Here is a 23,779-nt window from a genome sequence, read left to right as displayed (position 1 = left end):
GGCTCGTCCGAAGTAAGTAATCTGACCAATCCATCCCCCATGCCCGCATAGAACTTCGCATTCCTGTTAAGAATCAGTCAAGAATCAGTCAGTTTGTATCTCAGTCGACCACATGCGCAAGGCTTTCGTGGTCGAAAACGAAAGGAGTAAGCAAGTTCTTACTTACCACTTTTAAGCATTATCTTAGTTTTCTTCTGACTTATGAATGTGGGGCGAGTAGCAAAACATGAGCTGAAATTACTTCAAAGGAGACGGTGAAAATGCACCCAGGAGCAACACTTCACGTCACTTGTTGATGCGAATTGTTTTACAGAGGGAGATTGAGGGCCATTTTCCAAGCACTTTTGTGGAATGAACAAAGACCAAATCATTCAAAAGCGGTTTTACGATGTTGCTTCTAAAAGAAACTTGGTAAAGTGTCCTCCAAGAACCAAGCCCTTCATAATCTAATTCCGCGCTCACGTTCACATCAGACCTACACAAGAGAAAGAGAGCACTAAGCGAAATACACTCATTTGCATACCACTTTGGTTTTGACAAAAGGCGCACCTAGAACTGAGCTGAATCTGTCGTTTAGAATGTTCTTAAGGAACTGAAATTGCTACGCCAGACCGCCTCATGTTTGTCTTGGTACGTTATTGCGACACATGTATAAACGTAGTACACTACTCATAAGGTTGCTGAAAATTATTTGGCAGTCCACGACCGTGTTCGCCCTTCTTGAAGCTCATAAGGTAGGTGCATTCCCCTATTTTTGTCAACCTTGTGTTATATTTGAACCCTAATTGCACGAAATTAGCTAAATGCATTTTAATGCGGTTTTGACGAGAAACTCACTTGGAACTCAGCTAAATCTCAAGTTCTGGTTCAAGTAGAACAAAAGGTTGACGGAAACTGGAGGATTGCGCCTACCTGAGGAGACACAGGAAAGGCAAAACCGACCTTGGGTTGTCAGACAGTTTTCAACGACCTTACGAGTAGTGTGTTATGTCTGTGCATTTGGAAGGACCACTATTTCAAACGCGCAATCAGAGTCAACATCGTCACCATCCACAGTATGACATCGGTGTCGAACACTGATATGAAGCTGTCCATATGCTCTCACACATCCGGAAGTCTGAGTATAAAATGTGCGGCTTACATTCACAACCTTTTGGGGTGTTTCTTCACAGGCGAGTGTATGAAGGATCGGTCCACGAATCCTATACGCTTTGGACGTCTAAGGCTACTGACATTGCTGGTCGTTTGTACGGCGGCGTTAGTGGCGTTTTTATAGCATCTGACGGAGTGTGAAGTATCAAATGTCGCAAGTAATGTTTGACAATCTTTCATTCGATGTAATTCTATTTAACCAAACAGATATAACACTGACGAACAAGTGAATAAAATGAGATGAATGAAGACTAAAAAATGAAGACAATCAAATCACTGAGCGACCATCATCACAGTCAAATATAACCTCGTGCGAATGTTTAGGGTTTCATAAAGATCAGTTAGATCTCCCAATTGCCAATTATCTAAAGGCGCCCGAAACCGTTCAAGAGCCTTTTTGACATAGTCACCCACATCTCTCACCAATATATATCTGCCAGGGTAAAATTGTGAAGCGCCACTGCTATTAAAAATGGCCGATGAGGTTACTGCCAAAAATCAGCACCCTTAACGAAGGCTCCTTCGACTCGAAGGGAAAACGGCATAGTCTTAACAACCAGTCAAGCTTCAGGCCTTCAATCAATCATCACCTGACTGTGCTCCAGTCCACACATTGGACAGCTCAGCACACAAAAGCTGATTGGTCATTTGCACGCCTCCAGATGGAGCACATTCTGAGTGCCAAAATAAATTGGTGGCATACATGATAAAATTCGTTCGATGTTTAGATGAGTGTAGACCTCCTGTCTGACTCCGTCACCACCTGAAGTCACTGATATGTTTTCTGAAGGAAACTCATGGATGCTCTATGATTTACTCAATGCACTGAGATTCGATGACGTTGAAAAATTGGCTGCGAGTCTGGAAGCTGGTTCGTCACAAACGTTGGATACCTACGATTTTTTGAATGATAATGTAAGTCAATTTATCTATTTGGTTCGTTTAATTCAGCTAAGTGGTGAAGAATTGCCATCAAACATCCAGTTACCCAAGTTCATTTAAATTCCCACTAGACGTCATTTGAGAGTAAACTGACCGTTCTAGTTGTACCGCTGAGTTGTGCAGATGAGAATGGATTAAATGCGCGACCTTTCTGCGTCGTTTCTTCTTTCATCGCCTTCAGGTCCTATCCTTTTCCACCGAAATACCCAACAGTTTCAACTCAGTAATAGCTAAAAAAAACGGTGGCATCCCAACATTCATGTGGAAATTGAAGTCAATCGATAAACAGGGTTGCTAAGATTGGTATTCAAAATGGGTTGGGTTGATTGTGTTCTGGTACCGTTCTCATTTTCTTGTTATAATTTCGGAAACATTAGATCGTGGCAGTTAGGCACAATTACGACTGGCCGAGAAATGGGGACATTCATGAGTAGGGCATGCGTACATCAAGTAGGCGGAAACTGGAAAACTTCAGGGGTACAGTAAACCAAGGTTGGACATGTGGTGGATGATGAATAGCAGAGAAGGAACAGAGTCGGGTTGTGATTGTGCTCGTAATTTAACTAGTTATAACGGAAGAGGCCAACCACAAAATTCTCCGTTGTGGAACTCAGTACTTCATCACTTATAATCCAAATGTTCTAGACCCGATTGTTAATAACAGACAACCTTTTGGACAATGCGAGTTTTGATATTAGCAGCTATACATTTTCGTGTCAGTAATTGGTGGTCTAATATGATCAAAAGGGTTGTCTTCATGGGTAGGACTAATTAACCCATTGGGACCACCTCATTAGAATGATCACATTATATTTTTCATGTCGCAAACCACTATTTTTCGGTAAACCTCTTGATTAAATATACGTAATACAGAAATACCAACATGGCGCTTCTGCAGTAGCGCTCACTCCAATTGCTCGAGCCTTACCTGGATTCTTAACATGCAAAGGCTTCACCAGTGACAGTTGAAAATGCATGTGAGACGTCAGGAGTGATTTCAGCCTCTAAGTCTAGCGGACCGACCTTGTCTACAAATATGGGACCGATGAGGTTGTAACCTGCAATGATTTGAACAACGGAGTTTTTAAGAGCCTACTATCACCTCATTAGTCCATCGCATACAAAGGCGAGCGTGGAAATCCTTGCTGGTCATCACTGCCTGTAGGGTGGTTTCTAGAGAGCTCCCCATCCACTTTCACACTCCAAGAATTACGAGGATACAATAATCGGATGATGTCCACAAACTTCCGAGGCATCTCCTGTTGAGCGGTGTTGGAGGTGCTGGTTGGTCTACAGAAACGAACGATTCGTTGAAATCAAGGATCATAAACGTTGTAGTTCTCTTGTAGCTCTACCGGCCGACGCAGCGTAAAAATGAGGTTGAAATCCTGTTCGATGTTCACAGGTCAAGGTTTCGCTTGCTGCCGCAATACAACGTGTGGTCAGTGACACGAGTACAAACTCAGTACAACGGGAGTTAGGCTGACATTGCTGTGTTTACCTCATTCACTGGGCTACCGATTTTGAAGAAGGGTGCTAATATCAACTCACGCCGTCTGGAATGATCTTTGCCAGGCGGCCGTAGTTAAGTCAGACAGCCACCAATGTCTTCGAACCTCACAGAGTAAAGGTCATCAAGAATAGGAGTTCGATAATGGCGATTTTGTATTAGCAGGGACATTGAGTATCGCAATCTATCCAAATGAAACGCAATAGTTTGCGAATTGTCAGTATCTAGTTTGACTTACAGAGTAACGGTCGAAAAATACATCAAGGTATACCGACGTAGATTCCTCATGGTGTCATGAGACCGGCCATCATTTTACTGAGCCAAGAAGACAACAACTGATCGAAATCAAACACCACTGTGATTTTTGCATGCTCTGTCGGAATCAGGTCTCGGGGGTGCAAATCGATGTTGGAACTTTTTCTGCGCTAAGGATCCACTACGCAGACGAATTCACAGTAACTCAAACATCTATTCGTTTGGTCACAGCAGGCCCATACATGCAAGGAGTACTGAATAATTCTTTATCGACTTGGAATGGCTGTAATACTTGTCATTCCGCTTGTTCGATCGTTTAACTACTCCATTTGATCGCCGGATATGGTCAGCACTGTAGCACGTCAGTGTTTGCTATTGTGTTTCTAAAATGATATCAATTGGTACTGGTTCGACGCCGTAGCAATGTCGAGGCAGCAGCGCAGTAGTTTATCACCAATATTCCCGCAGGAAATGAGACAGCATATGTCCTGACCGTGGTTTTGCAATGTACTTGTCTGTCGTGTGCGAAACGCACTCGTAACAGGCAAGTGATCGATTCAACTTGTTTGAGGTGAATGGTTTATCGTTCCTTGTTGACGCATATTTTTTCTCACAGTGACAGTGTGGTCTTCTGGATGTTCGCCTTCTTCCAGTTTCATTTGACACACTTTCTCAGGAGTTAAGTTGAGCAGTTTGCTTGGCCGAAAAAGTTGACGGAACTCTCGATTCACCTAAACAGTTTGTCAAAGGACAAAAAACTCAATAAAAATCCGTTTTAAGCTTCAGATACAACTGTGACTGTCGGCCACTCAAAATACGTTCACTGAGTTTAGAACGGAAAGAGATACCAGTCTACTGTTTGGTGAGGTAAACTCCCCGAAATGGCTAGCACGGTTTGTTAGAAAATATCCACTGTGGGCACAGCAGGAACTATTTTCTTTCTGAAGCTATTGCCCAAAAAAGACCACTCGAAAACCTGGCTCTACCAGAAATGCGTACATGGAATAGATGTTGAATGCAATCATGTATTTTCCTAGTTATCAAGTGACATGACAATCTGACCACGAAACGGAGAGCACCATAAATCAATATGTGCAAGGCTCGCCTCCATAATTTGAGTTTTTGTATGAACGTTGCACGCGCAAAAAATGAGTCTAATCGATGGGTGCTAGTGCATATTTGCCACCCCTTGATGGTGCTTGTTCATTTCGATACAAATTGAAGTTAATATATATTTGATAAATAAAAGGTTTGGAGCAGCGTCTATGTAAACATCCACGGTGTTCTTTCATTTATAAACAAAAGCAGGGCATGTGAAGGCCCATGTTGATGATTGATGGAACTGGTTTCCTGACTTATGCTCAATTTTGAGTGTGATGATACCTCAACAGTAAAGAGCCGTGCCAACGGACCGGACGACAGACATATGTATACTCGTATGCCATTGTCGTTTGACGTTTTAAGAAAATAAATGCAGGTTAGCAAACAACATGTTGTGGGTGTGAATTGAACCTCTGAGTAGTGTTTGTCCCACATTGCAGAATTTAGATAAATCCACAGTAACATGTGGAGAAATGAGCAAGCTTTCAGTCGAAAGATCACTAGACTGGGCAAACTATATCGTTCAGAGGGGGAAGTGAAACAGTTATCGAGAACTATCGTTTTGTTGTCGTTGATGTGGACCTGAACCTAAACATTTAAAATACATGAGGCACTTATTCGGAAACAGACTACTGATGAATAATTATCCGTCTGCTCCGTACAGTCAGTTCACCACGCAATTTCTCCGATGAATACCACCGATAGATTCGTTGGCCAAAACATTTTGTTTCTGGTGCATTCGTTCATTAAATTTGGTGCTTCTTCGTTGAGTCCACTTTATCTTTCCATCCTAGATGTGCCGATAATAATCAATTCCATAGTTTGGTGGATGAGATGCCAAAATCACTCAAACGCTTGTTACCCACCTTGGAAAGAGCAGTACGATTGGCTGTGCTTTGGGCATATTGACTGGGAGTGCGTACAAAATGCACCTGACGATTATGGTTCTTCCCAAACAATGTGTTGGGAGCTAACTGCTCCGTTGCTGCAAGATTTTGAGGTTCATTGGTCTCCTCTAGCTAATCGCAACCTCTGATTTGGTTTGCCTGTCAACATTCCGAACGCCGATAATAATATTTTTAAACGGGGCTGGCTCAATTAACTTGTACTGGGAGGGGTTCCTCCGAAGCTCAACTCACCTTGCCTGTGTGCACCTATATGAAAACCTACTTATTGCGGCACGGTAACTTGGTGATTACTTTACTAAGGCTTTTAAATTTCATACCTTTTGTCACTGACCTCATCTTCAAAGTTTGCATTCGCTCCACCCGTAAATCGCTGATTAGCGCCAGATTTATGGAAGCATGTTGAAACAGTTCTCAAAGTAACTGTATCCAATGTTGATTATCCACACAAACTTACCTGATGAAAAATAATTATCTAACCGACTTGCTAAGCTTATTGAGAACGTTTTTCCAAATCCGTTTCACAATATCGAATACCCCATGGTTTCAACTGCAGTGAGTAGTTTGGCGAAAGAAAAAGCAACGTGGTTCTGTTGAGATTCTCACCATTGTGTTTCCTAGGATTTTCCAAAGACAAACATTCAATCCATGTCTCTCGGAACTTGTTTTATTTGTCCAAACTCTCTTGTACGAAGCGGAACTGATGCTTAGTTAGCCATAGTTCATGTATTTAGGGCATCATAAATTCAATGTAATCATCTCGATTGACAGGCATTAAGAATTCTGGCTAATGACAATGTGTATCAGAGAATGGGTCATCTATTCTTTCATTTTCCACTACATACACCGCAGTCTGCGTCTAAAGTTTAAATCTGGGTACCTAAAAAATGAGATTGCAATGGAAAGATATCACATGAAGAAAGTCGGAGCTCTTCGAAAGTTCTCAGCAATTTCAAAGCTTTCTTCAGAGCCACCACCATTTATTGCATCTCAAAGTAGTGATTTAGTTAGCGAAATACACTCATTTGCAAACTAATTTGGTTTCTCGACAGACTCACCTGGAACCCAACTGAATCTTCCGTGTGTGATGTCTCCAGGCAACTGAATGTGCTGTACCGGGCCACCTCTGGAAACATCACAAACGGGACATTCAGCTGCGTTCCAGGTGAGTCTCCCGAAAAACCAAATTAGTTTCCAAATGAGTGTATTACGCTAATTTCGTGCAATTCGGTTTCAAGTGAAACATAAGGTTGACGGAAACTCGGGGACTGTGCCTACCGGATGAGCACCAACAAGAGCGACTGTCGACAAATTTTCAGCAACCTTATGAGTAGCGCATTACAAATGTAGGGATTTAGTTGTTACGATCAGTCGACTTATTGTTCTCTACAAATATTTGACTACTCAATAACTTTCGCAATATTTTTGCACGGAGACCAATGAGGGTTCTAAAAATCATGCCGACGTTTTGGAATCTTGGTAATTGAACGCTGTCTGTCGCATAACCAGTACATTGGTGGAACCAGCTATTCATTTATTTTGTTTTCTTGTTATAAATCTTCCATTACAAAATACATTTCCGGTAACCCCCATATTCCAAAAGGGTAGGTTGTCAGTCAGATGGCTGTTGATCTGTTCGCCGATTTGCAGTTAAGTTGCAATCGTTTCGTCACCAACCAAATTCATTGACGATTCCGCACCAACCGCACACCAGATTGTGTGACACGGGTTCGCTTCGTACACGGTTTTTCCGTTTCTGTGTGTGAATTCCTACCTGGAGATTTCCGGACCGTCGCAATTCACCAGACCAATGCCTATCTTTGTGAGGCATCACCATAGATAATTCCAACTCTGAATGTCTCTAAACTAACTAATAGTAGCTGACTTTTTTCCCGTTCAGAACTCCTGATGCTTCAACAATTTTACGTGTCATCAAAGTTGATTGTCAATAGGACACTTTCGGGTTGTTCTCTCACCGTTCCTCTGTATTTGTATGATCGAATATCACTCAGAAACGTTTGTTAAAATTGTGCTAAATGGTCTGTAGTTCTTCCCTGTAGCGAATAAAATGTGAGACAACTTGATTAGCTTTAAAAATTAAGAACAAAGTGATGGTTGACTCTCTGAAGACTTTGAAAAAAGCTTTTCTTCCTCCCAGAATATCTTTCTGATCCACACAATTCGTCCACAGTGAATATCAAAATTCAATCGATCATTTATCTAGAAAACTAACGTACTCTTCTTAAGTAAAAATCCGAGGTCCATCGAGAGGTGATTTTGCGATCACCTTGCTTTTTTACCATGCTTCCCTTATCGGCACTAGGCTGCTTCGATGAGAACAGCCAACGGCATTTGCAGCATTTTGAGGAGTTCTATTCTTCATATGACTATTTTCTACGTCCGCCTGGTGGACCAAAACATAAAGCCAGAAAATAATGCTTAGTCAACATGCACGTTGAAACGATGACAATTCATTGCTATCCAATAATCAGTCATCGACAATTAGAGAGGGTTTAATATTTGAGGACGGAGATCACGCATAAACATGAACTGGTGCATAGCTTTCTGAATATCGCGCTTGTTTCCTCGGTGCATTCGAATTTCATAGCATCCTTGGCATTCTTGGCTCATGTTGAGCATCGTATTGCCCACAAGTGTGACGATTTTGAACGATCGTGTGGTCACAGACAACGGCAGGAACTCAGTCGATCAGGCTTGTGATGTAGGATAGTTCTGTGCTGTATAACTGATCGCTATCGGGATACGAGAGTTTGTAGAGTACACATTCCAGAAATTCGACTACAAGCCCAGTAGCTGTCAGGTAGCTTATCGCCACCAAGGAAACGCACAGTCATGCATTGCTCCTGAGGAGGTGGGGATGACCATCCCCATCGTAAGACCTCCGTAGTGTTTCTTCAAAATGGAACGGTGAACAGGGCTTATTTAAGGGGATACAAACTTCCATGGTCTTCTTTATACAGTGTATGTAATTGTGCAAGATAGCACCTGCGTTGCATGGTATATTCTGGCGGGTCACTCTCTGGGTGTTCGAGACCTCAGGTTCCACGTTCAGTGTGGCTTCTCTATTACCACTGAAGTTTATGTGATAAGTTCGCAGCTGATTCCATACTTGGCAGTAAGATGTACAGTTGTCTCATCTTAAACTTTCACCCGTCTCTAGGAACTGATCAACTTGTATCGGCCATTTGAATCGTTCTTCAGAGAGTAAGCCCATTCCAGGAGCTACCAGTCATCGCAACCACTCACGTTTAGGTCCATAGTCTTATGGTAGAGCAGCTTCATTTGACGACTGCCGGATAAATCAGCTCCAACGTATTTCGTCAGTGTACGCACCGAAAGACGCCGGCTTTTGCAGAGCTAGTCATGACAGAGTGTGAAACATGGTTGAATAAACCAGAAATTACTCTCAAACTACAATGAATACTGGCGTTTCCTAGCCATGCCGGTATGTTCTATAAGTCTAGTCTTTAAATTAAATGCCAAACATTAAACTCAGAAGACCGGATCACGTTCTGCCCTATTCCATCAGCCCATCTGCCGTTTTTTCACAGGTTTCCTATGAAACCACTTCCATAAAAAACATTCCAACTTTGTTATGTATGTTTGAATAAGTTGCAAACACGAGCGAATCCACTCATCCTGGAATGCAACTGAATATTCAAATGGTTCTTAGACATTTCGTTACACGTGTAATTTCACAGTGCTGAAACCGTTGACTTTCTCAACTGGTTTAACCTGTCAAGTTTAACGAATCCCCCGCGCATACATACACTACAGTCGATTGATCTCAGCCCACGGAATCAAATTCATGCGAAAAATTCATCTTTGTTTGACTGACCCTTATTCAAATGAAAGATCGAACGGAATGTGTGTGAACGCAGCTTTTGAACTTGTAACGTTTTTCCACATTTCGGTTGCATTTGTCTGGGTCATCAATCCCAAGAACTAAAACATCTTCATTAGAAACAAATACCTGGAAATATTTTTTTCCCATTTCTCCATTGCAGCTATCTGGATGTCTAATTTAGAGAGTATACTTTCAGCATTTTGCGGCTACTGTGTCCGCCACGCTCCGCAAGTGTACTGGATTGGTGTGTCAAACCATTCTTAGTTCACTCAGTCATTGTTAGGACCAGCGGTTTCGGGGATTGAGCTTCCGGTCAGAATTACTTTTTCTATGGGGGATGTTTTGTGTAAAAAGAGGAACACGGACCATGAGTTTGCAGGTTTGGACTGTTGTAACACTGAGCAGTAAAAATCATGGCTCAAGCGTGTGTAGTTAACATCACACAAGTCCAGAATCACTCTAACATCCTTGTGTGCTGTAATCTACCTTGAATATACGCAAAGCTTTTTGGGAAACTTCCCAACATGTCGCCTAGTGAAAGTTTGGTACTGATATTAGAAATAAATGAAACGATAAATTCGAAGAATTGCTTATTTGCGGAACATAATGGACCTGCTAAAAGAGCTGACGCTGCGCTTGTGACTAACGACCATCACGAAGAGGTAGAGTGACCGTCTGTATTCGGGAGAGTTGCGACGTGTGATCACTTCCGAATCTGATGTCACAAACGACTTGAATCCCAAGCCGAAATTCAAAGCGAACATCAAAGGCTTTCGGCATTTGTAAGTTGCCTGTCAAGATCATTTGGTCGGCAAACAAGTCTCATATCATCACCATGCACTCCTCACTGGGTAGAGGGTTCTGTTGTATCCTGTTCATTGGAAATACTTTATAATTTCATTGTTGAAGGCACTTCACGCATGCACTTTTTTAAAAACACACACCAAAAGAACATAGCAGCTTTGACACACTGACAGGTTCCCGCACCACAAATTTGCCCTCTATACCAAAGCCTATTTTAGTGATAGAGGACTGGTCTGTTGATCCGAGTCTTTTTGAACTAAGTGGTCAAGCAGGACTCGAATTTGAAACCACGCGGTACGAATCTTGCCCAATCAAACTTAACGAACCAACTACAAACTTGAGGGCTCCAACTTCTTATAAATCTATCAGGAATCTCTGAAAGGAGAGATGACCCGGGAGAGGTTTCATGGGCAAACCTCTCAAAGAGGTCTTAGGGCTTTAGCTGCTGGAGCCTGTGAAGAAAAATCGTCAACCCGATTAATCAACGACAGTTTGTGAGAAGCAGCATGCAAGACGCCGTGACGAGAAAACCGTTTTTGTGTTTGGAAGATGTACGAGATCCAAACAGTTGCGCAAGATCAACCTTGAATTCTTTTACTTACCCAGTAAACTATTAGTCTTCGGAGACAAATGCAGTTACTGCTAGGAACCAATGGATTGTTTTCATAAAAACCACAGGCTTTCTATAAAGAAGCAGGTAGATACAAGAGGTGAATAGGAATTGGGTACGTTTTTACATTTATCATGGTAAAGTTGCATGCTTCCTACCTGAGTGACTTAGACCTCAGAGACTCTTTGTTTTTAACTGCACAATACTCTTGGTACGGACAAACTAAGTCCGAAGGGCCTGCTATCAGCAACAGAAATGATAACCAGGAACTTACCTAACTTTCTCCACTATAGCTCACAGAGAGTATGTGTTTATGTGATGCGAAAACAGTAAGTCATTGCGTCAGTGTTTTTAGGGCTGATGGTAGAGGAGCTTGAATCAACCGATGCTCCTTCGTCCTCATGTCGGTGACGCCTGGATTCACGAAGGCCAATGTGAATCACACTGAAAAACACACGGTTACCGTTGGCTACATGCAGGTGCATCAGTGCTACCACTACCTCCAGGTGATTGACGGAATGCTGGAATCGATATAAACTGTTTGAAGTCGATTGTATAGACCACAACATTTGATGGTTGAAAGTTGGGGAACATGATATAGACAGATCACTGCAAACACTGATCATAAAATTTCTTTGGAGAAAAAAGTAAAGCTACCGGTTTGGTGGACCTAACATTAAGCACCTTAGGTGAAAAGCAACCAACACAGGAATCATTCGTCTGATCCCTCTTGACGACTTTGTTTCTAAATGAATCTATAAACTACTGCTGTTTGCGCACTACGAATTCTAAAATGCAACAGGGGATGGTGCACATATATAGTCAAAATGAATAACGAGGTCCTTACTGCAACCGAATGCAGAGCAATACGAATCTGGTAAGAAGACGTTAACGAATGCTCCTATCCGAGCAGTACTTTCAAACAGATTTCCTCAAATCACCATCTCGGTGTTCATTCAACTGCAGACAAGCGACGTTTGCTAGTAGATCTGGGAAGCCTTGAAAAAGGACGTCGGTGAACAAATGAATTTGAGGGCAAATAATTCCCTTGAATTATCCAGGTCGGAAAAGAGGGTTTTTCGAGGTACTCCAGTGTGAGCCTTCAGACAAAGATCCCAGCGATTCAGACACCGCTTTGGTTAGGGAAGACTGATGGAAAGTGATCCTCGGCTGGAGAGGAAAGGCAGGTCCAACGACCACTGTGCAGAGCAGATGCGGTTTTAGTGTTGGATTTGGATTTTGGTAGACTTTAAATTCATTTGAACCTTTTTTGCTTATTTGACTGTGATCAAGGTTGATCTCTTTGTGCAATTGAACATTTTCCAACCTATCAGTAGCGCTGTGCCATAAACATGGATGTGTTGTTCGTCTACAGGGGACAACTATCTGACGTACCGCAACTTTGCCGGCAGATCACTTTAAGCAGGAGGAATGAGGGGAGAAGGGAATATTTTTAACTGTCATTGGTATGTGTGATTTATTATCATGCTTGTTGATCAGAGTTCTCCAGAAAGTGGTCAGTGTACTATGCTGCAAGGTGATTCTCACAGAAAACGTTGTTCATTCGACCGTAGTAATTGAATGCGTAAAAAGCAACCCAGGTATACCGGAAGGAGACTTATACAGATCAAATCCTGAACTGCAACAGCAATCACCCAGTAAACCACAAGAAGAGCTGCGTCCAAACCTTGTTCAAGAGGGCGGAGACACACTGCAGCACCACAGAACTGCGGAAGAAGGAAGAAAACCATCTACTCAGGGTATTCCAGAACAATGGATATCCAAGGAATTTTATCAAGAGAAGCTTGAAGAAGAAAACACCCCAACCACGGCAACAGCAAGAACAAGCCACCAGACGGGTAGTCCTGCCTTACATCAGGAATATATCAGAACTCGCGACCAGATTATTGGCTCAAAAAGGAATATTTGTGGCCCACAAACCGAATGCCACCCTGAGGAAATTAATCTCTAGACCGAAGGACAACCCGGACAAAACCAAGAAGAACAATGTGATATACCAACTCAACTGCAACAACTGCAACAAATTCTACGTCGGACAAACTGGCAGGAGACTATGCACACGAATAAAGGAACACAACGCGGCCGTCAGGAGGCATGACCCCCTGTCCTTGATATCCATACACGAGGACCAAGAAGGCCACAAATTCAACTTGGAAAACGCAGAAATTTTGGCATACGGACGCACGAGGCACGGAAGAAAATTTCTGGAAGCATGGTACTCGACGGCAAATTCGATCAACCAGTGCATCGAACTCGACCCAATTTACGCACCCCTACGCGCAAAAGACCAAATACTCAACCAGAAAACTCAAGGAAGACCGAATATTGGATTCACCCACCGCTACGCACTACTACGCTCCACAATAACGCACTGATGATGTCACCTCGATTGGTGATGAAACGTTTGCAATCAAGTTGCCCAGCTCAGCGAACAAGCCAACGACCACCAGGGTGATATGAGTTCGTCCACCGCCGTTGGGCTTGATGCTTTATCAGAATACATCATTTGTACAATACGCGTTACACAACTACTTATTTTTGTGACGTTTGACCCCTTTAAGGTACGTCGCCGAAAGGTGAGCTATCGCCGTCCGATATCGAAAGCCGCTCCCATATTTCTAAGAATACTGTGTAGGTTCATCCTGACATATCTACTGATGCGTCGTCAAATCTCAAAACTGCTAATGTGAATACGACCTACCTGCGACTGCTTTATTCTGGTTAGGTATGGCCTTTCAATGATGATTTCTGACGGCCCATAACGAAAGCCTTGGAGTTTCAAGTCATTTCTCGCATCCTTAGGGAGCAAAAAACTACTTTATTGATGTGCCGAGTACTGAATAAGAAATTATGGGTTACCCCCCCCCCCCGCGGTGTCGGCCAGTGTTCGTGCTACTGAGGATAAGATTCCTCATTGAAAAGATGGAGCATTTAATAGAAAGACCTCTCTTTGGTTTAACCGTAACCGCTTACAAGATTTTTCACCATTCGGTTTTATTGCATAGGCCTGTCTTTTTAGGTTTTAGTTTACATATAATACGTATAAAATGGAGACGATGTTTCAATGGCATTATGTAGGTGTTGCACCGAAAAGTTCGAAATCTACTTCCAGGGACTATTGGTTCACTTTGGAGGCAAAACGTAAGACCCTAATCGAATAAATGACGAATGGCAAGGGGAATTGTTGTTTTTGTACAACACCTAGCCGCCACGATTTGTTCAAAACTAACCAGACAGTTCAGTAGACCGGGTTGCATCTCAAAAGGGACGAATTAACATAGGGGTTTAATCACTTACTCCAATCCGGTCGGTGTTCGAATGACAATCCTACCTATATTTAGCATACCAGTGTATTTTCGCTAACATTTTACGGCTGCCTTCAAGGAAGACATGAAAAGCTGAGGGAATTTGTGAACTTTAATGAAGTTTTCCTCTTGTAGGCAGAGCTAACCTGTGCTGAAAAGCCGAGAAGCAGCGTACAGCTGGTTCATCCTTACTTTCACTCCTCAGCAGTGCACACCTCACGAACCTCGAGGAAGTTTCGAATATACCTACCTACAGCCCCTCATCACCTAATCGATATCACCTATCCACAGCCATCTCGCACTCTGCAGTGCGCTGGGAATAAGGACAAAGTAGCGTGCTTCTTGGCTTTTAGACATGGATTAGCTACAGTTACAGGGCACTATTTCCATTAGGATTCCCGAATCTCTTCACATTATCAACAACCCATGGGTAAATCAGACGATGAGTAGACGTCGTGCGACGAAGTAAACTTGGTGAAACGTTATTGTCAGTCGAGGAGCCAGTCACCGCATATGACCTCATGATGTGTATCACGTGAGTGAAGGATGAGTGCTGTCATGCCGTGCAGTGCAAATCGCACTGCTGATCAGACTACCCTGACTAAAGGTGTCCACACGACTAACCGGGAGGTCTGGGGTTCACAAACTTCGTTTTTAACAGATGCGCACAGATGTCTATTTTAAATATGAGGAAACAGCTTCAGAGTGCTTCGCAGCTTTTAAGCACAAACTCGCTCTAATTAAGGGACGAAATCTCCGTTTGAAGTTTCATGAATTGGAAACAAATTGATTATTCACTTAAAGTATGCTTCAAACTCTCCAGGCTTCTAACAATTGCTTTGAGCAGTTCTATGATCCAGTTCTAAAGTAATCCATAGAAATACAATGCTTTGGTTAGTGTGCCACAAAAGGAGTATGAGTGTCACTCTACTCTTTGTATTTAATAACTTCGTCGACAACGCAACATTCTCATGAACTCTGGAATTTTGCTGTTGTTAGTTTTCCGTTTTCTCCTCTTTTAGGTGAAGTGAGTGTTTTTTGGAATGGACGGACGGGCACATTTTTTGTAAATATTCCTCACCGGTAACTTTGGAGTTATACACAGCCTTTAGATAGGAAAGTTCTGGCGCCTAACGATCAATCCATTGGGTGGCCTTGTCGAAGACAGCTTTGGCACGAATTCCCACCTACCAAAATAACTAGAGATTCTGAACAATCATCTAAGGGCAGTGTTTTGCCTACCACGAATCCACATGCTATCGACAAAATGCATACATAAGACAATAAACAGAAAGCTTCTCGGACTACGTGTCTGACTCTTTGGTTTCAACAATAAAGGTCATACAAAGTTCACGGAATCCCACACCTACTCGTCTAAAAAACACGAGTGAATGGGTTATCCACGGAGGAAGTAATTTTACCTGTTTTTACTTTGATGTATTTATTTTTCAGCTCTCTCAGTGTAGTTGTAATATTGAAGTGAACAACTGGAGATATCCGATATTAGAAAAGAAGTGCCCAGAGCTAGAGTTTGAGAAACATTTGTGCAATTATCTCCCCATCTCAGTTCAAATCAATTTATAGTTATGCGGTAGTTGTCAGTGCATTCATGTCTATCTGCCACCCAGTATCCTTCAAAATCAGAAGTTTCCTTCGCTCGGGGTTGAATGTTGAAGTATGACATAGTGATGGTAACGTGCATACGGAGAATCTTCCCTTGGGCCTGTTGAATGTTCAGTAAAGCCCTTTCTCCCGACCAGTTGTCCTACAAAATAACGAAGCTGCATTATTTTGTAGAAGCAACGTTGCTAATCTCAAAAGCGCGATTTCCTTTTCAGTATTTAGTTTTTGAGGACACAAATGTCCCAGATGAACCGGGGAAGGGCATCGATTAATGTGTTAGTATGAGGCCTAGTTTTATCTTAGACGTCACTTTCCAAAAATTGACTCAAAGTTTGGATGAATGCAGTCTTTATTCCAGTCAGATGCTTGATTTGGACTGCGGGCGCCAAACTGGGGAAGTCACTGTAATTTGGCCGGAATCGCTTCGGTCGCACAAAATAACAAGCCCGGCGGCTGTATACAGGAAAAATTTGGCAGTTTTATTAGTTCCTAATGTGCACGCAAAGTGGACAGTTTTTTCCACTCTAACTCTTGACTAACTCCACCGAGTGGCTTAGATATTTGTGAGTAGTCAAAAGAACAGCCATGTTGATGTACTCAAACAAGTTCTAAACAGGTAACGTAGCATCGGTCGACACATCTGTGCAGTGTCTACCTACATCCCAAGTTTATCCATATCAGAGGTCAGTAGCTACACCCAAATCGCCCACTTCCAGGAGAGTTAATTGGCCTGACAACTGAAGCTTTTCCCTGGAAGGGGTCATAGCTTGCCTTCGTTTTATGGTGAAACGTCTTGCCTGAGAGATTTTCACGACGAAAAATGTCTTAGGTTGTCTGCTAAATTTACGCCATCATCCAGAGTTCCGTATTATAGACCAAGTAATATCGGAAGACTTCGTGATTTCACTTGTCACAATTTCAAATTGATCATACCACTGTCACTATGCAAAAGCCCCGCACTGACCTAGTTTTCAGATGGATACGGAATAGGGATTTTTACCCGTTTGCCTCACAAGTACTCCACAATTAGTATAGGAGTGATTTCAGCCGTACGAAAATTGAACGAGCACATTCTTTGTTTGCTTAAAATTCGCCTAATGAATTGTGTTCCCAGACGGGAATCATTATCCTTTTCGAGGATCATCCATTTTTGTGAAGATCTGGAACCGTTTTCTGAATGTGCAAACAGAATTAAATCCAGAAATGTTTCCAAAATATTTATCGCTTCAAGATATCTTCTGATTTTGACGGAATGGATCAGCATTAATTAAGTCATCAGTCAGGTAACGCGTTTGGAATGAGGCTCAGTGACATAATGAATTTTCAGGGAATTCGACAGTTCCGTCCTGCTGAATGATACTCAAATTTTGTCCTTAACACCTTATAGATTCCAACTGTTCGACTGTTCATCTGAGTAGTCGGTGGATCGGAAATGTTGTTCTACATCTTCCATGCTAACCGGAATCACTGAATCGCGTATTGCGATTCTTCCATCAGGGAAGTTAACAACACAGTTCTCAAAAAAATTGTGATCACCTAGTACCCTCGTGTATTTACGGTAATTTTCAAGTCAAGCTCCGACAAGTTTTTTAAAAGTGCACAAACTATCGCGTCATATTGTTAGCTAGCATTAGGATAAATGGAGACAGAGGCATAACTCAATCGTTGTTCGTATCACCACTCTTCACTTGTCCTCAATCGAATTTTGATGAGTCCTCGTTATCCACATCTTGGATGAACAACTAATGCCTTAGCTTAATATGTTTCCGAATTTTTACCAGCTGAAGACCATGGGTCAGTACATCCACTCAGCTCAAGCAAATTCCAGAAGTAATTAAACGAAACATTTCTGTAGTATCTATTAGGTGAGGGAATCGATTACGTTTGAATTACAAACTAAATTGAAATTTCTCCCTGCGTGCTTCATCCCGGCCAACTGACAACTTGCGATGCGAGACTTATGGAAGGCCGGATTTCCACACTACCTGATTGATGACATCACTAATTTACCGCTGAATGAGCTAATCACCAGATTAAGCAACCCGAATTCGTCTTTTCCTGGATCTGTCCCGCATTTTTTCCAAAACGCACCTGCGGATTGATAGTTCCATAAAGGTACGCAAGTGTATGAACCGTGAAATTACAGAAGGTACTGAATTTTAACTTTGCTTTCAAAATAGCATAGTAGACATAGTAGAGGCGCCTGGCATGTGAAACCCAGTGCTGACACGAGCGAGAACTGTCAAATGAGATAGCCACGTGTTTCACCTGTCTAACTTGACCAGCATTCAGTTCTCCGATTGGGACGAAATGGCTGGTAGTCAATAATCCCATGTGTTTCTTAAGACGCCACCACCTTAGACCGAAATTAAATATGCTCTTGACAATGTGTGATCTTGTGGTCTGTTGCATTCTCTAGAGTGCACTTACGTTTACAGGCAGCTGGACGTGAGAACAAAATATGAGAGTAGATTCCTCAAACTTACTCAGTTTTGGTTCAAGACATTCGCGCCAAATGAGTGTCAGCCACAAATTTGCCCTTGTCATGAAGTTGCTCAAGTCTGACAGCTGTAGCATGTGATCCCTAAGGTATGGGCATTGAGAGTAATTTACACCACTCGTTCGATTACTCTATCGAGCACACGAACCAAAGCCCTGTGTTTCTCCAAGATTGTTTACACGCTTTTGACAGATTGTCGCCGATACGTGGCTTCATATCTCATTATGTGGTTTGATGAGCTTATTTTCTCGCCTAGGGTTTCATCGACAGTGGCTTCTTTTTCCTATCCAGCAAGGACAATGGATATCACTCATTCCGGTGGACAACCTGACACACGGGAACTTGTTGCATGGAGCAGTATGGTATTCAGCTCACCGCTGCTTGGCCTACTTACTGGAGCATGGTTTCGGTCGAGAGACATCAAAATCAACCACGGTGAGCCTTTTCCTCTAATTTGAGATGTATTCCATCATTTTAATTTGTCTGATGTGCGTGATAGTCTTCCGGGCGGACCCCAAGTAAAAGTAGTACGTACGTGAATTATAGGTTGTGTGATATGGCTGAATGAAGTCTCTTGATCTTTGCTCAGCTCTGAAGAGTATATGACTTCGTCTCAGAAGGGCTTGGTGAACGATCGGGGATTTTAAACAAAAGTTTCGTCAGGCCAAGCGATCAGATTACCAATTTGGCCAGCTTTTAAAGCAAACAGAGAACCAGTCAGCAAGAACTCTTCAGATTAGCCCGCCAGATCAGTGTTGAATGTCAGTTGATGAGTACAGCCTAAATCTTGCAGATGATAGATTAGGGTAGTTTCAAATTATTTTTGATCGAGTTCGGTTGGTTGATCTTCTGGTTCAAGGCGCTTCAATTGAGAGTTTGGGGGGGAAGGGGTTGAGTTTGTGAGACTGGATGAAATTTCTATTCGGTTTGGTATAAGTTACTTCTGTTGATGACTGCACACCACCACGTGTCGGCTCGACTGATCTAAAACCGTCGTGCAGGTGCTTGCCAGTTCTACGCCTGTTGAATTTACACTGGCGCGCTTGTCGATTTCCACCGCTTCAGCCATCGGTCCCTGTGTCGTGAGCCGGTTCTCAGCACGAACTCAAAGGGGCTCGGTTACTTCAGGAATTTAGAATAACTTATCAAAAAAAGATCGCTATTTCCTGTCAGCCTCAACTGACGTCTTTGATGGACAACTATGTGGGATCCGTCCACTTTGTTTTACAAGTGTAAAAGTTAAAGGTCGCTGTTTATCTTGTTTCAATTTTTGAGAGAACATGTGCACAGTTTATCAGGGTGAAGGCCGACAGCTGATTTTATCCCCACCTCATGACAGCTGGACCAGGGTGTTTGTAATAGTAGCTTACTGGACCACTAGTTTCAAATTCATTGATTAAATGCACGTGTCCACTTGAAACCTGATTTAGCAGTTATGAAGATGGTCGTTCTGCTGGTTTCTCCATAAACGCGGATGATACTCAGCCGGTAAAGGCGGATTCACTTCGAGTAGTTTGAATCTACTGCTTGTGTAAGCCTTAAAAGACTGTTACAGGTAAAAGCACTGATTGCGTGAGCAAGTGAAAATCAAATGTACAGGTGAAAAAACGTGCGGGTTCACGTCTGGATCAAAAGGAAAGGAAAAAATCGATTGGGGTGAGGGCTTTTGGGATTGCCTCAGTTCGAAGTATTTTTAAGCAGAGTAAAATATGACATGTACTATGGGTATTTTACAGTCAAAACACCGTAGTGACCCATGTATTGACTTTTTCAAAAACATTCACAAGAGCCAAGTCCGGCGTCCTTCCTCTTATAGCATACTAACCACAGTTTCTGAGAGCCCGTAGGCAGTACACTACCAGGTTTTTTCTTTTCCCAGACTCGGTCAGAAAGAACAGTGGGCGTTTCGAAATTAAAACAACACAAAACACTTCTGAGTAATCTGTGTTCAAAATTACTTGTTTGCCGTTAGCACCGATGCACTAAACAAACTAGAGTTTTATACCGAAACAGCTACCAAAACCACAGGCTAATTCGTCGTGCATCGTTTTGTCGTTGTTTTGGGAGATCTTAGAACAATGGTGTGTCGTAAATCCAAGAAAGCTCTTTTGGTGTAGCTGAAGAAGTAGTCTGAGTCAAATGGCTCATTTCGCCGTCAACTTGTCACGTCCAATGATCGACTCGAGGAACTGTTCGCTCCTTGAGGAGGAGTGATATATGGGCAGAAGTATATCTCTTCTCTCAAATAAAACATCCCCCATAAGTTCTAACAGTTCAAACTGGCAACTGGAAAGAACAATATTAACCGGGAAGTCCCTCATATCGATCACCTCAATCACCGATATGGATTAGAAGTTATTTTCAATCCAAAGTAACTGCTTTTTGTTCAGTTTGAGCAAGATAAATGTGATGAATGCGTTAAGGCACGGGTAAGTAAATCATTAGAGTTCACTAATTGGTTGGCTGTATTTTTCAGACAACGCGCTTATCCACTTTTTACGTGTATCTGATTATACTGGGTTTTTCTAGAACTTACGGGGCATAGTTTTCACAGAAATATTCGAATACGTTCGTTTTGGTTTTCAGGCTGTAAACAGGAAGATTGACAGAAGAGATTGAAGAACATTTCTGAAAAAGTTTCCTCACGTGCAGTGACATCAAAAAGGGTATTTACTCCCATTTTTTTCGTTCAGTTTTCCAGTTTCTGATTTAAATGACCGCATGCTGAATGGTATGAAGACCGCGCTGTCACAACGATCAATGATGAGATCCTAGCTGATTTAAAATACGCGCATCCAAAAAAACATATACGGAGCCTATCGTTAGTCTTGGAATCAACCTAGCGAGTTATCGGTAATTAGCGGTATTTAGCGACTTCTTACTGTTTGTTCCAAGACAACAAAGTTATCAAGAGCCTTACATATCCGGTGAAATCTTTCTAATCGGGTGTGGGTTTTCAGGATGCGGTCAAATATCTCAAAAAAATGCCCGGTCCAATCTATAAATTTTGCCTTACGAACACCTTACCTCCAACTCGTTAAGTTGCTTACCTTGAGAAATTTGAATTTTTGTGAATCTAACAAATCGGTCTTGAAAAAGAAGCATTTTTGCCAACGGCATCATCTGCAAGTAGCTTTGGAACCTCATAAAAATTGTTCTTGGTGGGACAAAACGCTAACACAAAACGTTATGTAAATGTTGGATGAAATGGGCGCGTTTAACTTTAGAGTGTAGAGACGTGATTCCAGTATTAATAATGCCAACTTTAACGCCTATATATCACTTTGAAGACTGTGCGTCTACCGAGCCAACCTTCAGAGTGTAAGGCGACCGCAGTTTCCGCACGAGCAATCCATACTGACTCTTTAGTCTTGACTCTTAGATTCCTATTGGAAGCAAATTGTGGGATATCATTGGGTCCAATGTGTGTCTCGTCCATATGATCAATTCTTGCAACTGATTTGGTTTTCGGCTGCTTAAACGAAACATATTCAGACATTACCGTTGCAACGTATACATTATTCTCCCATATGGCCATAACCAAAAATGTGCTGGCAAATTAAGTATCAAATCCTACGGACATTAATTTTCTACTTGTCAGGTTAATTGAGCACCGGCTTTTGAAAAAATGTGCGGGTTTTGGCAACAGGTGGAGAAAATCCCGGTTTATAGGCCATTTGAAGAGATGTGAGTTTGTTGAACGTAAGCAGATGTAAGTGTGAGTAAACGGGTTAGAGTCTGATGGGAACCCTTTTCAAATTTCCCAGGAAGACGTAAGTCCTTCCTCATTTTGTGAAACATGTTCCAAAAGATTTGAAAATGGCCCAGAATCATTCCATTCCCTCCTCGCAGATGTAAAGTCTCCCCAAAGTTTACTTGCATACACCCACTGGTCTTTACACCTGAGACATTACACATTGAGAGGAACTGCGTCAATGTACTTCGTCAAACATACACAAGTTTGTCTTAATCGCAGATGTAGTCGACCACCACATAAAATTACGTTTTTAAAGAAGACAGGGTGTGTCCATGCTCCAGAACGGATTTATTACATCTCTTTAGTTATTTCAGATGCAGTTTGGTGCCACCGAGCTTCATTGTGCCTAGCAGAAAACAGGATCCTGTGAAATAAACTCCCTACCAATGGGCTTATAACGTCGGCGAATGTTTGCTAATCGTGTCTCCGTAAAGGTATATGACTTCGTCTCAACATCCATGATTTAAAACTACACCACGTGATTGTGTACCATAGGGTAGTTCTGTGGCGCCTATGACCAAAGAGTTCTCAGATACTAACCTGCCGGTCGGCATCAAAGAACTTGGAATAGAATGGTTCAGAAACTTTGTTAGCGTGTCAAGAGGTGCTGCTGATTTTAGAGTTTCGCAGGCACTTACGTCCATATCTGCGTTTGAAAACAAATCAATGAACATTGGAAAGACTATGACAGTCACGCAGGCACTCAGGAAGCCTGGAAGAAATATGAGTAATGTTGAAACGAACCTCCTTCTTTAATGGACACTACCCGATGCCTTCTATTCTATTAGCTTCAGGAGACGCTACAGACGTAGCTCAAATACCCTTTTGCAACCAGACCCTTGGATTTATTGTAAGAGTTTAGGGTGATTCAAATCGCTAACGGCAACCCATCGAAAAGACATTTGCTCACGTTAGTTTTTTTCTGTCATAGTTTGAATGAGTAAAGTAACAGGGCTGTGAACCATTGTAACCAGGTTGTTCAACATTTGTGTGAAATTGATATAGCTGCCGATAAAGGCATCTTTGTATGTAAGTTTTGGAGCAGAATTTAAGAAGCGGAACTACTGTTGCTGAAAAGCGTTTTTTGGAAGGCTGGAGGAAATCAACCTGTTTCTTACATTATTCCAGTCTACTAAATCAGTTTAGTCCGCTAAACGGTAGGACAAGAAGGCAAAAACATTACTTTTATCACGGTACAATCTGAAAAGAAGCGTAACCTTTGCCCCAGAGGTGGTCACAATACTGGGAAACACATAAGTCAAAAGGTCTCACTGCGACTTTCAGCGACACAAGCCTTTTGTTCCAGCCATACTGTCAGTCATTCACTGAAGGTTCATTTTCAGTGTCCAGCACCGGCAGAATTACACCGTATTGAACGAATTCGGTTGAAAACACACGCCAGTGTCACGTGAACAAGCATGGCACA

General features: G+C 42.2%; 1 protein-coding gene across 1 annotated transcript in view; it reads left to right on the top strand.

Moving 5' to 3' along the window:
• Positions 1-1,887: 1,887 nt before the first annotated feature.
• T265_14336 (hypothetical protein) overlaps positions 1,888-23,779 on the top strand; it is a gene marked incomplete at both ends in the record, with an annotated part of 129,402 nt that continues 107,510 nt past the window's right edge. The window contains 2 exons of the mRNA XM_009173199.1: positions 1,888-2,067; positions 18,888-19,031. Coding sequence (XP_009171463.1) covers positions 1,930-2,067; positions 18,888-19,031 — 282 coding nt within the window. The remainder of the gene's footprint in view (positions 2,068-18,887; positions 19,032-23,779) is intronic.

Source organism: Opisthorchis viverrini (assembly GCF_000715545.1).
Source record: "Opisthorchis viverrini unplaced genomic scaffold opera_v5_178, whole genome shotgun sequence".
NCBI classification, from domain to species: Eukaryota; Metazoa; Platyhelminthes; class Trematoda; order Opisthorchiida; family Opisthorchiidae; genus Opisthorchis; species Opisthorchis viverrini.
This window is presented reverse-complemented; position numbering and strand designations above follow the sequence as displayed.